Below are 18,044 nucleotides of genomic sequence, written 5' to 3' on the forward strand. Positions count from 1 at the left end.
GTGAGTGTGTGTGTGTGTGTGTGTAAATCGTACTCACCTGAACGAGATCATAGGTATGCTGCGCCTTAGCTAATATTTTGGTTTTGGTGTCGAGAAGTACGATCTTGTCAGGACCAATGCCCAGAAGTCTTGACGCCTGTGAGTGTGGGGACATTCATGAGAAGAGCGTGCATAATTCCATACATACAACATCATCACCATCATCATACATACATCAACACCATCATCATAATCATCATACATACATCATCATCATCATCATCACCATTATCACTGAGACTTCTTTTCCTGGAGAGCAAGAAAAAACCAGGTACAAGGAAAAACTAACCAAATGTCTGCCCAATGAACTAGGACACACTCTCATTCACTGACTATGTAAGCCCCTGGAATCCTGACTCCATCCCACGGACATACACATCCACACGCTGTAAAGGCATCAGCCATGTAAGCCCTGATTATATTATGGTTTCTTGGTATGCTGCTTGATTTTTTTATAGTATCTCTGCTTAATTCCTTTACCCTGAGTCTTTATGTAAAACCTCACCCCATATTAATTTCGGCTTTTCCCTGCACACACCTGCCTTCAGTGTTTGCATCCTAACCTCTTTCTCTCCACATGCAAACCATCCCAACTGTCCCATATGCATCATGTCATTAATACGATTTATACCAAGTCATTCCTTCAACGCATCGCTACCTTTGTACATTTACCTCTCTTTTATTACGGCAACAAGGTACTTAAACTCCCACACCAACTCAAGTCCCTCTCCATGCACCAGCACATCACACTGCGAGCCAACTTCTCTCTCAACCACCACCACTGTACTCTTACCTATATTTACTTTCAAAACACATTGCTCATTGACATCCATAAAACTCTGCATCTCTCCGCACAGTTCATTCATGTCGCAATAAAGACTCTACATGATAAAAAGCCACAAAAACTCTCCACTGGCAATCATACAACAGAAAATATCCAAACCACAATGACAAAAGAAACACACACACACACATTCATCTCCCTCTCAGCTTACTCCTTTCCTCCCTCCCTCCCTTTCACCCTACTTTCCTTCCTTTGTGCTCTTTCTCATTTATTTCCTTCCCCTTTTTCCCCATCCCTCCCTTCATCATTCTTTCCTCTCACCATCTCCCTCTTCTCTTTCTTCCTTTCTTCATCTCACTTTCTCCCTCCTCCTTTACATCTCACCTGCATCCTTTTTCTTTTCCTTTCTTCATATTTCTCCTCATTCTCCCTTCTTCTTCCATTCCATCCTCATTTTCTCTCCCTTTCCTCCTGCCCTCCACAACAACTCTACCTTCACATTCTCTCCTTCCCCTCATCCTTCTTTCCTTTTCTTTCCCCTACCTCCCTTTTCTCTTCCTCCCCCCAGTTCCTCCTCCCCCTCTCCCTTCTTTTCCCCCTCCATCCCTCCCTCATTTTCCTCCTTCCTTTTCCAATTCCCTCCCTCATTTTCCTCCTCCCTCCCTTTCTCCCTTTCCTCCTGCCATCTCTACCCACACATCCTTGGTCAATCCCTCCATCCTTCTTTCTTCTTTTCCCCCTTCTCTTTCTCCCTCCTTTCTCAGTTTCTTCCCTTTCCTCTTCCTCCATTCTTTTCCTCCTCCCTGCCTCTTTTCCTTTCCTTTCCTCTTTCCTCCTCACCTTCTTCTTGGTCTTCCCCCTCAGCACCTCCTTGACGTGGTGTAGTCTGCAGGGGAAGGCAGGAAGGCGGCGAACTGTCTGGATGTAGAGTTTCTTCAGGGCAACCTCGGAGTCGTACAGGGACGTGTGGAACAGCTTGCGTCGGTGCTCCTGTGGGATGAAACCAGAATTAAAAAGGACCAGAGTAAAAGAGGTGGGATGAGAGTGGAAGAAGTGATGGAAGAAAGAAGGGCGGGTTGGAATTTGAAGGTGTGTGAGTGGAAGAGAGATGGAGTGAATTAGGACAGGAGGAGAGGAGTAACAGACGTAGGATGAGAGAGGAAGGAGTGATGGAAGAAAGAAGGTAAGGCTGGAGTTTGAGGGTATGAGAGGAGGAAAGATGGAGGGAATTGGGACAGGAAGACAGGAGTAAATGAAGAGGGATGAGAGTGGAAGGAGTGGTGGAAGAAGGTGGGGCTGGAGTTTGAAGGTGAGAGGAGGAAAGATGGAGGGAATTAGAACAAGAGGAGAAAGGGAAAGGGGACACGTGACAGGAAAGGTCTGGAGGATTCAAAATGGGGAAAGAGAGATGACTAAAAACAAGAGATGGAAGAAAGAAGGGAGGGCTGGGGAAGGAAGTGATGAAAGAGGGAGAGAGGCAGAGAATGAGGGCAGGAGGAGGGAGACAAGAAACAAAGGAAAGGCTGAACAAATTAGGGAGAGGAGAGAGGGAAGGAATGAGAATGAGAGGAAGGATGGCGGGAGGGAATGATGATGATGAAAAGAGAGGATGGAGGGAAGGAAGGGCTGGAGATGAGAGGGGTGGATGAGCAAGCATAAAAAAAAAAAAAAAAAAAAAAAAAAACTGAAAGGCTTAAAAATATTTATAAATCCCTGTGCCACTGGATCTGAGCTGGATAAAATTGTCTGGCATCAGCTGGAAGAAAATACAGAAGTTCACAAAACAAGAAGTGATGTAAGGCCTCCACTTCCACATAAAACACATCCCATTGTGCTATCACCAGCAAAAGTTTGCTGACAAAACCCTGCCAGCACTGCGTCCCATCTTCCATATTTCTCATTCTACCCCGAGCATCAGAGAGTATCACTCATTCTGATACTCTTTTGTTGTATGCTTTATATTCCTGACACACACACACACACACACACACACACTCACAAATTATAACACCTCATAAGTCAGTGAGCATCCTTCCCCCCTCTTCCTACTATCACACAGAAATACTGCGTAGTGCATCCTGTTAACACCTTCCATCATCACAAATGGGAGAAAAATGTCAGTGAACTTTTAATCATGAAAGTAGGCTACCAATACGCCAACACATGGTCACTGAACCTCATAGTGGACATGTGTGTGGCTGCATCAACACACAACATAACAACAGACTACACCTATACACAGACAAAAGAAACACACAAGTAAACATTAACAGAATAAACAAAGACCATGTTATTAATCTTTTCACTATGATGCACATATTTCTGTACTCTTATTATTCTCTTTATTTCTCTAGAATGGTCTGAAATTTACTCTTCATCCTGAATGCCGGGTTAGTTAAAATATAAAAAAATATTAACAAAAGAACATGGCACCAGACATGACCATGCGCTATGGAAAGGATATATAATGGTAGTATTGTCTTTTCAGGTAGCGTGACTTGGGATATAAGCTGCTATAAGGACAAATATCTCTGCTAAACTAAGGTGAGAGAACTATACTATTTTATCCAGACTGGGAATGGATGAGTTATTGGAGAGCGCCAACCAGCTCCTTATGAATCAGGAGGATTTGCTGCATATGATATTCCTTCTGATGTGTATGACTCGGTACAGACCTCACAGCCCAGTCCCTAAGATGCAGCAGTCCTCCTATGTGCCACACATTTCATGTCACCACTTCCGCATTATTACCCACGCCTCATATTTAATACATTCCAGGTCTGCCTCATGAAGGACTTACTGTATGTGATGGTATGACTGTGGTATTCTTACGACATGTCGGTGGATATAACACACAGGGTCCAAACATGTACATATTCTATAGAAAGTACATAGTATAAAGCACCCAATTTAAATGCCTACCAAGACAAGTGTTCCAAACATCAAACTCAAAGGACACGCAGGTATGATCAAGAGGTGAACACAGCAGCCACAAAGCCACTATATGTCCTGCGATAGCCTCCAAGCACAGGCAGCAATGCAACACCACCATCACATACATTAAACACCACCAACATTACACACAAGCACCTGGACACTGCCTTACACAGAACAATGACCACTTGAGCAAAATCAGCCATCACTCACTTCATTCCAGACATAAATGAATCTCAAACATACCTCTCGGCAGGGACAACTTTATAACCAATTACACTCAGCCCTCAATGCAATGCAGCCTCCTCACAACACACTCACCACATCCACCTTACCATAACAACACACTCTGCCCTCAATGTAATGCAGCCCTCCCTCATTCTCACAATACACACAATCACTTTCTGCACCTCACTTTTACAACACACTCAGTCACATCACTTTTACAACACGCTCATTTCACGCACCTCACTCTTACAACACAATAACTCCACGCACCTTACTCTTATAACACACTCACTTCACGCACCTCACTCTTACAACACACTCACTTCACGCACCTCACTCTTACAACACACTCACTTCACGCACCTCACTCTTACAATGCACTCTCTTCACGCACCTCACTCTTACAACACACTTCACGCACCTCACTCTTACAACACACTCACTTCATGCACCTCACTCTTACAACACACTCACTTCACGCACCTCACTCTTACAACACACTCACTTCACGTACCTCACTCTTACAACACACTCACTTCACGCACCTCACTCTTACAATGCACTCTCTTCACGCACCTCACTCTTACAACACACTCACTTCACGCACCTCACTCTTACAACACTCACTTCACGCACCTCACTCTTACAACACACTCACTTCACGCACCTCACTCTTACAACACACTCACTTCACGCACCTCACTCTTACAACACAATCACTTTACGCACCTCACTCTTACAACACACACTTCACGCACCTCACTCTTACAACACACTTCATGCACCTCACTCTTACAACACACTCACTTCACTCTTACAACACACTTCACGCACCTCACTCTTACACCACACTCACTTCACTCTTACAACACACTTCACGCACCTCACTCTTACAACACACTTCACGCACCTCACTCTTACAACACACTTCACGCACCTCACTCTTACAATACTCACTTCACTTCACTCTTACAACACACTCACTTCACACACCTCACTCTTACAACACACTCACTTCACGCACCTCACTCTTCACAACACACTCACTTCACGCACCTCACTCTTACAACACACTCACTTCACGCACCTCACTCTTACAACAAACTCACTTCACGCACCTCACTCTTACAACACAAACGAGGCCTTCAAAACACCCTCAACAGCAAATCTCTGGGAACACACGGCTGAAGTGGCCACATTTTAAAACATAAATCAAGTTCACGTGCAAGAGATGAGCCTTGAGTGGAAACAGCAACAGCAAAAATAAAAAATAATAACAACAAAAACAAGAAGAACAAGCAAGCCAAAACACTGCACTGATATGAACAAAAATAAATCCAACTAAACCAAAGATAAACCAAAATCAACCAAAAAAAATATATAACCAAAAAATAAACCAAAATCAACCATAAACAAAATATAAAACCAAAATGAAAAAAATCAACCATAATATAAAAAAAAACCAAAATCAACCAAAATCAACCGAAAAATCAACCCAAAAAACAAAATCAACAACAAAAAGAAAATCAACCAAAATTCATCACAATGGGGTGGGGTGGGGGGGTTGCCGTAAATCCGAACCACCAGAGCGACGAGCCGTACCTGGAACCGAGTCCGTAGTACTTCCGTCACGCCGAAACCCATCGTGACCCGAAAACGCCTCAGTAAGGACCCGCGAAATCCTGAGACGAACCGCGCGAATTTTAAAGTCCACTGAAAATCGGTACCACTAAAGATTTCAGTTTTGGGGGGTGTAGTTTGGGTTGATTTTTGCCATTCGGGGATTTTCTGTAATTATGAGGTTTTATGTAATTTGGGGTTTATGTATTTTTCCGGGGGTTATCACTTCAATTTGTTAATGGCAATTTAACCTTCTTCAATTACACGATCTTTTTATTTTTAATTACTGAATAATCTTGCTATCTCCAGACGATTTTATTCAGCTGAGGGGAGACTTACAAGGGTCATATTACTTTGGAGATCTCGCAGCACCACTGAACTAGCGATTTATTCATTACCTGCAACATTATTTTCAACATTTACACTCAATTAGCGGTTTCTGCTCAACAACTCATTTACCTTGTTGCATGCCACTGCTACAACTGATGCTGATAGTCAAACGCTGTAAAAACATACACTGCAATGTAAATAAGTAAATAAATAAATAAATCGCCATGGGAGAGGTGTATAGAGCCTCTTATGACGCCTAAAATCCCTGGAGGTAGCAATAAATATAAATAAATAAATGTGTGTGTGTGTGTGTGTGTGTGGAGGATGGGTGGGTGTGGATGTGAGTGTGGGTATAGTGTGGTGTGTTGCAGGTTGTTGGGTGGGTGTGGGTGGGGGTATGCCTGTGGGGGTGTGGGTGTAAGTGTGGGGGTGTGGGTGTAAGTGTGGGTATGTGGGTGTACATGTGGGTGTATGTCATGTGGGGTGAGGATGGGGGTGACTGTAGGTGTGGGTGGGTGAGTGTGGGGTGGGCATGTGTGTGGGGTGGGTGTAGGGTGGGGTGTGGGTGGGGAGGGCGGGTACCTGTGATGAAGGTGTGAGGCAAACTGACCACACCTGACTTGACACGCTCTCTCTCTCTCCTACCCCTCCCTCCCACTGCTCTCTCTCTCACCTTTCGTTTTCTTTCTTCTCTCTTATTTCCTTTTCTCGCTCCTTCCTTTCTCTCTCTCTCTCTCTCTCTCCCACCTTTCGTTTTCTTTCTTCTCTCTTATTTCCTTTTCTCGCTCCTTCCTTTCTCTCTTCTTCTCTTCTTCCCTATTCTCTCTCTCCCACCTTTCCTTTTCTTTCTTCTCTCATTCTCTGTTCTTACTTCCTTTTCTCTCCCTCCTTTGTCTCTCTCTCTCTCTCTCTCTCTCTCTCCCCTACCGACCATAGCTTAAGTACTGGAAAAGGTCTATTTGGGGGAGGAAGGGAGGGAGGGAGGAGCATAGGTAGGTAGGGAGAGAGGGAGGGAGGAAGCGAGGGGAGGAGGAAGGAAGGGAAGGAAGCAAGAAGAGAGCGGGAAAGACGGAAAAAACGGGAAAGAGGGTGGAAAAAGGGAGAGAAAGAGGGAAGGGAAGAAGGAAGAAAGGAAGGAAGGATGGAAGGAAGGAAGGAAAGGAGGAAGGGCAGCGAGGGAATGACAGAAGAGAAGAGGAGGAAGGATGGGTAATAGATAGCGAAAAGAAGGGAAGGGAAGTGAAAGACGGAAAGGGGAAAGGAAGGAAGGAAGGAAGGCAGGGACAACGGCACTTCCTCGTGACTAGCATCGTAGTGTTAGTCTGCTGCTACAACTCGGCATTCAAGATGGAGACGGCAATTTTAGCCCAAGTTAGGGTGAAAGGGGTATAGATATAAGTAATCCTAGGGCATAACAGGGCGATTATCTGTGTCTATCCTTCATTTCCAAACCCTCACTGCCACACCCACGCCCACACCAGCAGACAGGGCCGTCCTCGCAACAAGTAACGTCAGGCGATATAGGGTTTTTACCGGTACTTTGAGAGAGAGAGAGAGAGAGAGAGAGAGAGAGAGAGAGAGAGAGAGAGAGAGAGAGAGAGAGAGAGCAAACAGTGGGGATAAATAAGAATGTATGGAGGCAGGGGAGCAAACAGCTTAGGAAGGAGGGAGGAAAGAAGGGACGGAGGGAGGAAGGAAAGACGGGGGGAGGGAGGCACAAGGGAGGAAAGAAGGGAGCAAGGGAGAGTAGGATGGAGAGAGGAAAGGAGGGACGGAGGGTGAAAGGGAAGGAATGAGGGAGGATGAAAGGAGGAAAGAGAAGGGAAAGGATAAAAGGACGGGTGGAAGGAAGAGAGTGAGAGAAAATGAATGAGGGAAGTACGAAGGGAGGAGGTACGAGGGAGGGAGGGAGGAAGGGAGGAAGGAAGGAGGGAAGGGAGGAAGGAAGGAGGGAAGGGAGGAGGTATGAGGAATGAAGGAAGGAAGGAAGGAGGTGCGACGAAGGAAGGAATGAAGGAAAGAAGGAAGGAGGGGTAAGCGATATTCGGTGAGCACTAAACCCCAACCATTCTCAGGACCTTCGCCCTGCAGTAGTTACAGGTAAAATAATAATAAAAATAATAATAATAATAATAAATAATAATAATAATAATAATAATAATAATAATAATAACACCTCACCCACCTTAATAAGCCTGGCCATGTTCTTCGCCCTCCAGTAGTTAGGGGGCAAGCACCTCTGCAGGGCGGCGGCAGGCTGACCCCCCTTCTTGTGAGGGTCCAGGGCGCCGTAGCAGCCCCTGAACAAATCCCCGGGCCCGCCCATGAAGGATTCGGAGGCAGGGATTTGGTTGGGGCGGCGAGTGGAGGCGGTGAATCCCCCCATGTCATCTTGCTCGGGGTCCACAGAGGGGAGGAAGGAGGGTCGGCGGGGGGGGTCCAGGCCCACCACGGGGATGGACAGCGACACGCCCTCCTGTGGGGGTGAAAAGGCGTTGGGGGAAATTTTAGAGGAATGCTGGAAACTGGATCTTATATGACAATTTTATGGATGGAGGGGAATTTTAAAGGAATGTTAGAAATTGGATCTTATGTCAAAATAATATAAAAGTGACAATTTTTTAGTGTACAGTACATGCATATATATACATATTATATATATATATATAGAGAGAGAGAGAGAGAGAGAGAGAGAGAGAGAGAGAGAGAGAGAGAGAGAGAGAAGAAATTAAGGAAGCAAGAAGGAAGGAGGGCGAAGACTGAGCAGGAAGGAAGGAAAGTAAGGGAAGATGAGAGGGAAGGAGGAAAAGGGGAGGGATGAAGGAGGGAAGGAAGGAAAAAGGGAGGGAAGGAAGAAGGGAGGGAGGAAGGAGGGAAGGAAGGAAAAAGGGAGGAAGGAGGGAAGGAGGAAGGAAAAAGGGAGGGAGGGAGGAAGGCGAGAAGGAACAGGTAACAGTCTTCATTAACCTGGGAATCCAAGCTCTCTCTCTCTCTCTGTTCGTGATCTCTTAAATACACAGAAAGGAAGGAAAGAAGGAAGGAAGGAAGGAAAACATCAGGAAGGTGAGAAAAAAGGAAGAAAAATATTTAAGAGAATGAAAAGAAGAAAATAGGAAATAAAAAGAATAAGAATAAATATCTGAGGGGTTACGGCACACACACACACACACACACACACACACACACACACACACACACACACACACACACACACACGAAGCAAATCTGTAAATGGCGACTGATAGAAGCTGAAGGCGAAACATGCTTACCAAACATACACAGATATTAAATCCTTTGGCGAAACATGCTTCCGACCAATGTAAAGGTATTGAGACAAGCTAAATTAGTGAAACAAGCTTAGGCACTGAAACAAGCACAGATAAACAGAAGCAGCAGGTGAAACATGCTTAAGTGAAACCAGATTTTTCGTGGTAAGACAGATGTTAAGATGACAACAGATATGCAAAGGTTATGAAGATTGTATTTAATTCTTCCTGTCAGAAAAGTGAATTAATTTGCTGTGTAAATAAGAGACACCAGTAGTAGTAGCAGTAGTAGTAGTAGCAGATAATAATAATAATAATAATAATAACAGCAGTAGTAATAGTGGTAGTAGCAGTAGTAGTAGTAGCATAATAAATAATAGTAACAATAATAATAATAATAATAAAAATAACAATAATAATAATAATAAAGTTGGTTATAAAGACAACCTTGCTCCCAACTCATCCTCACCAATTCTTTATCTTCATGGTGAAACAGGAGCGAAACACACACACACACACACACACACACACACACACACACACACACACACACACACACACACACACACACCTTCAGCCCGAGAGCGTCACTTTTAATTCCTACAACCCCTCACGACTTTATGCAGCTCAGAGGAATCCCGTAGCACTTTCCCCTCACCGACTTATTTTTGGATATGACAATATTTGAATGGCTTGAGGAACACAAAAGGCGGTAGTAAGGTATATTAAGCAGAATAAATCGCTTAGGAAGAGGTGTTACGGAGCTTCCTTCTGTACGTTACCTATGCTGATTATGGCGATATTAGATTTAAGCAACATAAAGACGACAGTAACGTATAAGCAAAATAAATCGCTTAGGGAGGGGTGTTAGGGAGTTTCCTCTTGTACGTTACTTATGCAGAACAAATAAGTAACACAAAAGACGCAAGTCACGTATAATAAGCAAAATAAATCGCTTAGAAAGAGGTGTTAGGAGACTCCTTAACCGACAAGAATACAAGCCTTCTTCCCAAACTAAATAAAATCATCAGGTAAAGAAAATGAAAGAAAGAAAAAAGAAAAGAAAGAAAAAGAAAGAGAGAAAAAGAAAGAAAAATAAAATGAAAGAAAGAAATCACATCCTGGTACTGAAGGAGTTAAAAAAGTCAAGAATTTTTACATTACAAAAATAATAATAATAATAATAATAATAATAATAATAATAATAATAATAAAAGTGAAACATGCTTAAGAAAGTCAATAAATTATATAACAGTTCACATATATACAAGTGTGGTGAAACTGAAACATGCTTTAAAAATGTGGGAAAAAGGCGAGAGAGAGAGAGAGAGAGAGAGAGAGTGTGTTACATAGATACACAGACCACACAGACCTTACGGTCCCTACGAGGTGGTCCGGCCTTAATCCTAATATAGTGCATAGGAGAGAGAGAGAGAGAGAGAGAGAGAGAGGGGAGTATATGGACAGAAAGGATAAACGCTGAGACAAATGACAAAATATTACAGAGCAGCTAAACTCAGTGAAACATGCTTAAAGATAGCGAAACTTAGTGAAACATGTTTGAAAAATGAAAATGGCAGGTAAAGAATTATATACAAAAGGTACTGACAAATAATACAGCAGAGAAAATACATAAATATGTAAAAATAAGTGAAACATGCTTCAGAATTAAAACAAGTGCAAACATATACAAACGGAGAGGACAGGTGGCACGGCAGACAAACAGGTGCTTTGCTGAAACAGGCGCTCAGGTGGCGAAACAAGCTGAAACACAATGCTGAGCGACATAATACAGTGCTGAGCTGGTGAAACGGGTGGCGAAACAGATGCTGAGGTGGTGAAATAGGTGGCGAAACAGATGCTAAGGTGGTGAAATAGGTGGCGAAACAGATGCTAAGGTGGTGAAACAGGGGCTAAGGTGGTGAAACAGGTGATGAAACAGAGGCTAAGGTGGTGAAACAGGTGATGAAACAGAGGCTAAGGTGGTGAAACAGGTGATGAAACAGAGGCTAAGGTGGTGAAACAGGTGATGAAACAGAGGCTAAGGTGGTGAAACAGGTGATGAAACAGAGGCTAAGGTGGTGAAACAGGTGATGAAACAGAGGCTAAGGTGGTGAAACAGGTGATGAAACAGAGGCTAAGGTGGTGAAACAGGTGATGAAACAGAGGCTAAGGTGGTGAAGGAGGTGATGAAACAGAGGCTAAGGTGGTGAAACAGGTGATGAAACAGGCTAAGGTGGTGAAACAGGTGATGAAACAGAGGCTAAGGTGGTGAAACAGGTGATGAAACAGAAGGTAAGGTGGTGAAACAGGTGATGAAACAGGCTAAGGTGGTGAAACAGGTGATGAAACAGAGGCTAAGGTGGTGAAACAGGTGATGAAACAGAGGCTAAGGTGGTGAAACAGGTGATGAAACAGAGGCTAAGGTGGTGAATCAGGTGATGAAACAAAGGCTAAGGTGGTGAAACAGGTGATGAAACAGAGGCTAAGGTGGTGAAACAGGTGATGAAACAGAGGCTAAGGTGGTGAAACAGGTGATGAAACAGTGGCTAAGGTGGTGAATCAGGGGCAGAGGAAGTGACAGTCATGCTAAGTAACTCATATTTAATTTTAGATGCACAAATCACTAAAAATAAAATAAAATTAATACATAAATAAATAAATAAAAACTAAGAACAGGTGCACAGGCCGAAACAGGTGCTTCAAGAAAATTTAAACTGCTGTACAAAGGGGGAAAAGATGCACAGGAGCAAGACAGGTGCACACAGGCGATCATACAAGCGCAAGTACCAAAAACAAACAAACAGATGCACAGACTAGAACAGATGCGAGAGGAAAATTTAAATTGATATATAAAATGAAAAATAAAACAGATGCAGACTAGAACAGATGAGAGAGGAAAATTTAAACTGATATATAAAAAGAAAAAAAAGCACAGATGCACAAACTAGAACAGATGCAAGAGGAAAATTAAAACTGGTGTATAAATGAAAAACAGATGTGCACAATGACAGGAAGATACGCTTAAATTAGAAAAAGATTTTATATAAGGAGAGGCAGCGATTAACTCCAGGGGTGTCTTTCTCTTCTGCTATATCCTGAGTCCTATACTCCTCCTCAGCTATATTTCTCAAACGGGTTAGATACAGCCTTTTTAAACCCTTTCCGTACGAGAGGCCTTCAATAACCTTTTTTTCTTTCTTTTTTTTTTTGTAAACAGAAGATGAACAGAGAAAGGAAAGACATTAAATAATAAAAATCTACATGAAATCGCCAAAGCAAGAAGGATAGCGAAACAGATCACAGGATTTGACAGCTTTTGTACCTCTCGAAGCAACTACCTACCGTCTCCCTGGCTCGCATTCTAATCGATCATGGAAGCTCCCTAACACCTCTTCCTTAGCGATTTATTTTTTGGACATGGCTGGTTAGTATCCTTTCGTATGGCGATACTGGAGAGATTTATGTAACACAGAAGGGGACAGTAAGATGTAATAAACAAAATAAATTGGTTAACATAACACATATGGGAGTGTAAAACGTAATATACAGAATAAATCGCTTAGGAAAAGGTGTCAGGGAGCTTCCTTAACCGACGAGAATACGGGTCTCAATCAGAACACCTGTCGATCACTCATTAGCACACCTGTTATTTTCCTTCACACACCTGTACTCGTCTGATGAACACCTGCCTTGCATCTCTATACACCTGTCCTTTCTTAGCATCTGTTTTCATACTTTTTTTTCCCCCTAAATAACTGCACTTTTCAGTTACTCTAAATTCTCTCTCTTTTCCCTAATGCATATCTTTCTTTTTTCCCATACTTTTGTTTCTCTCTCTCTCTCTCTCTCTCTCTCTCTCTCTCTCTCTCATCTTTTCAGCCTAAGCAAATTTTTCCCTGCATAACTGTTCTTTCTTCAACACCTGTCGCCTTTCCACCACACCTGTTATCTCCCTCCACGCCTGTCATCGTTTTCCTCCACACCTGTCCCTGTTTCCTCCACCTGTCACTTTTCCTCCACACCTGTTACCTTTTCCACCTGTGGCTTCTCCTCCTCCACACCTGTCACCTCTGTCCTCAACATCTGTATCATCCAAAACATTCATTAAAAAAAAAAATGCAAGATACTCTCTTCTTTAAACACCTGTTACCTTCCACCAAACACATCTGTCCTCTCCCCTCAAACCTGACTCCACTACACACCTGTCTGCACACCTGGCTCGCTCCGTCCTTGATGTGCGCCAGTAGACAGGTGGCGCGGGCGAGACACACCTGCGTGACGCCCTGGACCATGTGTGTGAGGGAGCAGGTGTAAGTTGGGCCCCCACACCTGTCCTGCCCTCGCCTTCGCACCTGCCCGGCCATTTGTCTTCGTCTACACTTGTGTCTTTGGTTCCGCTACACGCACATGTAAACACACACACGTACTGATCTATAACTACACATGGGTATAGTGTATGTGCATGTTAATTGCTCCTACACACCTGTCTGTTTCTTTCTGTATACCTGTCAACACCTGTATCTGGCTCACACACACACACACACACACACACACACACACACACACACGAGTACACACCAATCTGCTTACAATTCTACACCCAGCAACACGTGCTACACCTACACACACCTGCTCTGAATCACCACACCTATTCAAAACATCTGTGCTACCCTCTACACATGCCTATGACCCCCCCCCTCTCTCTCTCTCCTATCCTCTTTTTCTTAACGCACGTTGGTTCGATCTTTATCAGAATCGCTTTTTTCCCTAAATGATAACCTACGCAACTCTGCACACTTGTTCTCCGTCCTTTCTAGTTTTGGTTTTTGCACATCTGTCAGGTAAGGATCTACACTTCACTACAGCTGCTCTAGAAACCCCTCTACCCCTCAGTACACCTGCTACACCTCAACATCTGCCCCAGAAACCTTGCTACACTTGCTCCACCTCAATACACCTGCTCTAGAAATCTCACTACACCTGCTCTAGAAACCTCACTACACCTGCTCTAGAAACCTCATTACACCTGCTCAAGACACCTTACTACACCTGTTCTCAACACCTATCCTTGTTATCTAGCACTACAGCTGTACACATCTGCCACTATTAAACCTGCACACACCTGTTTAAGACCTCTCTCTCTCTCTCTCATACAAACATACACCTCTTTACACCTACCTATGACCTCTACACATGTCTCTGCCAATTTATACCTACTCACACCTGCCACTCTTCTATACACACCTGTTCCTCTTCTATTCACACCTGCCTCTCTACTCACACCATTTCTACATACACACACACACACACACACACACACACACACACACACACTATTCTGTATTAATGTTTTGATATCCCACTACTTCTAGCTTCCAATAAACTAACTTATTCCTATTCTTCTATTTACCACACCCGAGTCAGTGTAAAAAAATGTAAAAAAATAAATAAATAAATAAATAAAAAAAATAAAAACTAGCTTTCTTCCTATCCACCTACTCTTTCTCTCTCTCTCTCTCCAAACCTAATTAAATACAAGTGTGCTATAAAACCTACGTACCTGCTCTATTACACTACTTAACCACACACACCTAATTAAATACACCTGTCCTACCACACTTGCCACACCTGTCCAACCACACTAATTATATACACCTGTTCTACCACACTAATTATAAACACCTGTCCTACCGACTAATTACATACACCTGTCCTACCACACTTGCCACACCTGTCCAACCACACTAATTATATACACCTGTCCTACCACACTAATTATATACACCTATCCTACCACACTAATTATATACACCTGTCCTACCACACTAATTACATATACCTGTTCTACCACACTGATTATATACCTGTCCTACCACACTAATTGTATACACCTGTCCTACCACACTAATTATATACACCTGTCCTACCACACTAATTATATACACCTGTCCTACCACACTAATTATATACACCTGTCCTACCACACTAATTATATACACCTGTTCTACCACACTGATTATATACCTGTCCTACCGCACTAATTATATACACCTGTCCTACCACACGAACTATATACACCTGTCCTACCACATTATCACACTAGTCCTACCAAACCTAATGAAGCAAACACGTGCCCTACCACACACCTGCCATTCTATACCTAATTAAGAACACACCTGCCCACCACACCTAGTCAAGCACACACCTGTCCTACCACACACCTGTCCAACCAAACAATTAATATACCTGTCCAGCCAAAACACACGTCCTACCAATTCCTACCTAAGAACACACACACACACACACACACACACACACACACACACAAACACACACTTGTCCTACCACACCTATCTCACCATCTACCACATCTGTTCTGCCACACCTGCCCTACCACAACTCTCCTACCACACCTCCACAGCTAACCACAGAATGACCTCGTAATCATGGCTGCTGTGAGGTAGTACAGACGGATAGCACAAAGCAAGAGTTCAGTACACAGACAACACAGTACACCATTACACTACACACACTTCTACATTACACTGTCTCTTCTACTTTACACTCATATGCACATCTCAAAAGCATTTCTGTCATCAGCAACTAATTACAAACAAATATATACAATGCCTCTTTTAGATCAGCAGATTTTAAAAGCAGTTCTACGTATATTCAAGAAAATCAGGTTTGAATGACTGTTAAAGCTGCTAAATGTCAACCTTACCGCTAACTTCCAGCTTTGCGTGCAGATAAGCTAACAACAATGCACGTATTTGCTAACATTACTATAGCTGCTTATTCAACTTTCGGGAAAAAAAGCTAGATTTCAGCGTGCAATTCAAAATACGCTAACAATAAGCAAAGGTTCACTAACGCTACTTCTTAAACGCTCAGCATTTTTCGTTAACGCTATCAAAAAATGACTTCAAAGTATCACAAAGATTTACTAACGCTCGCTGAACTCATACTTAGAAAAAAAAACTAACCTGAAAAATAGCACGATTCGCTAAACTCGCTAAATTCATGCTACGCTTCGTTCAAACACTAATATCACACTAACCTTGCCATTCTGGTGCGTGTGTGTGGTAGCTGTGGTAGTTGTGGTGGTAGGTACGGTTGTGGTGGTGATGAGCCCTCCGTGGTTGGCGGTGGGGGTGGTGAGAAAGTGGGTAGTGGTGGTTGTGGTAGTGGAGGTGGTGGGGGTGGTTAGGAAGAGGTGATGCTGTTGATGTTGATGGGGGTGATGGGAGTCGCTATTAACCAAGCTGAAGCTAAATGTCTGAGGGTGTAGGAGGGAGGGCTGTTGTGGTGGGGGCTGTAGATGTAACTGGGACTCAGGTAGGGGGTGGGCGGGCGAGTGGGGCGGGTGTGTGGGCGTGGGGGCGGGCGAGAGGTGGGCGGACGTGGGCGGGTCAGGCGGGGCCCAGGTCTCTTCAATGCGAAGCTGGATGCAGGCTAAGGAGGCGGCGTCTTCTTTGCTGCAGGCTAATTCCCCACTCACCACCAACTGCTGAAGCTGGGGAAGACGGCAGAACATCATCATCATCATCATCATCATCATCCATCAGATCATCATCATCACTATCATTATTATCATCACATCATCATCATCATCCATCATTACCATCCTCATCACACCACCATCCATCACATCACCATCATCATTACAACATCATCATCCATCACATCATAATCATCACTATCATCATCATCATCATCATCCCTCATATCATCACCATCATCATCATCATCATTACTGTATTATTATCATCCATCATCGTCATCATAACCATCAACATCCATCACATCGCCATCATTATCATCATCACTGGTACAAAATATCATCACTATCATCATCAACCTCGAAAAATGAGACAAATATATAACAAACTCTCATCATCATCATCAATTATCACAGCATCATCATCATCATTATCAATATATCATCACTATCATCCATCACATCATCATCATCCCCATCAGTATCATCATTATCACCATCACTATCATCATCAGTACAAAATATCATCACTATCATCATCATCATCATCAATCTGTTAATATATATTCTTTACCTCATCCCTACAACCTAACGATGGCTTGAAGGCTTGGATATGAGAGTTATAAAGACTTTCATCCACTTATGCTATGTGTATGCTATGGTGTCACTCTACTGGCTACTTTTAATTCACATGGTACGGTACCGCTATACAGTACGGTGCAGTATGGCCTCAATGGTATGTGTGGCTGACCTTTCATCACTCACCTTTCACCTACAATATATATATTTTTTTTAACTGTCATCATCATCTCAACCTCTTTTTCCCACGCAAGGATGGGGTAATTCTATCTACCTATCTATCTATCTATCTATATTTGGAGATATGAAAAATAGTCTTTGGAGATAGGAGGAAAAATTATAAACAGCCTTTGGTGGTAGGGAGGAAAAAAAATGTCATATTGAAAGATTTATAAAGACTGGCTCACCATGAACACCTGAAAATAAAAAAATATATATAAATCAAATGCTATTGGCCATGAGTCTGAGGAGGAAATAGATGCATGGATGACAGAATAGATAAATTACTGGATGGATGAACTGATGATGGATTGATGGAGAGTGATGGAAAAATTGCCCGAAGAAATGATTGAAATTGATGGAGGAGCAGGTAGATGGAGTTTAAGGTGGAGATGGATAGATACAAAGGATGGATAGATATAGGTGGATAGACACATGGAAGGCTGGGTTACTGGTGAGGCATGGTAAGGAATGCTCATTGTTCATTTGACAGAGAGAGAGAGAGAGAGGTTGCAAGACAAATAAAGCCTGAAAAGAAGAG

General features: G+C 43.1%; 1 protein-coding gene across 1 annotated transcript in view; it reads right to left on the reverse strand.

Annotated features, from left to right (window-relative positions):
* Nucleotides 1–16,741, reverse strand: part of LOC145407225 (1-phosphatidylinositol 4,5-bisphosphate phosphodiesterase epsilon-1-like) — a 41,034-nt gene extending 24,293 nt beyond the window's left edge. Inside the window, exons 1-5 of the mRNA XM_080278261.1 lie at nt 16,466–16,741; nt 16,265–16,393; nt 8,121–8,411; nt 1,664–1,813; nt 38–136 (exon numbers count right to left, since the gene is read on the reverse strand). Coding sequence (XP_080134387.1) covers nt 38–136; nt 1,664–1,813; nt 8,121–8,411; nt 16,265–16,393; nt 16,466–16,741 — 945 coding nt within the window. The remainder of the gene's footprint in view (nt 1–37; nt 137–1,663; nt 1,814–8,120; nt 8,412–16,264; nt 16,394–16,465) is intronic.
* Between the last annotated feature and the right edge of the window lie 1,303 nt (nt 16,742–18,044).

Source organism: Coenobita brevimanus, chromosome 72 (genome assembly GCF_032717465.1).
Source record: "Coenobita brevimanus isolate Jiangsu-jjx chromosome 72, ASM3271746v2, whole genome shotgun sequence".
Taxonomy (NCBI): Eukaryota; Metazoa; Arthropoda; class Malacostraca; order Decapoda; family Coenobitidae; genus Coenobita; species Coenobita brevimanus.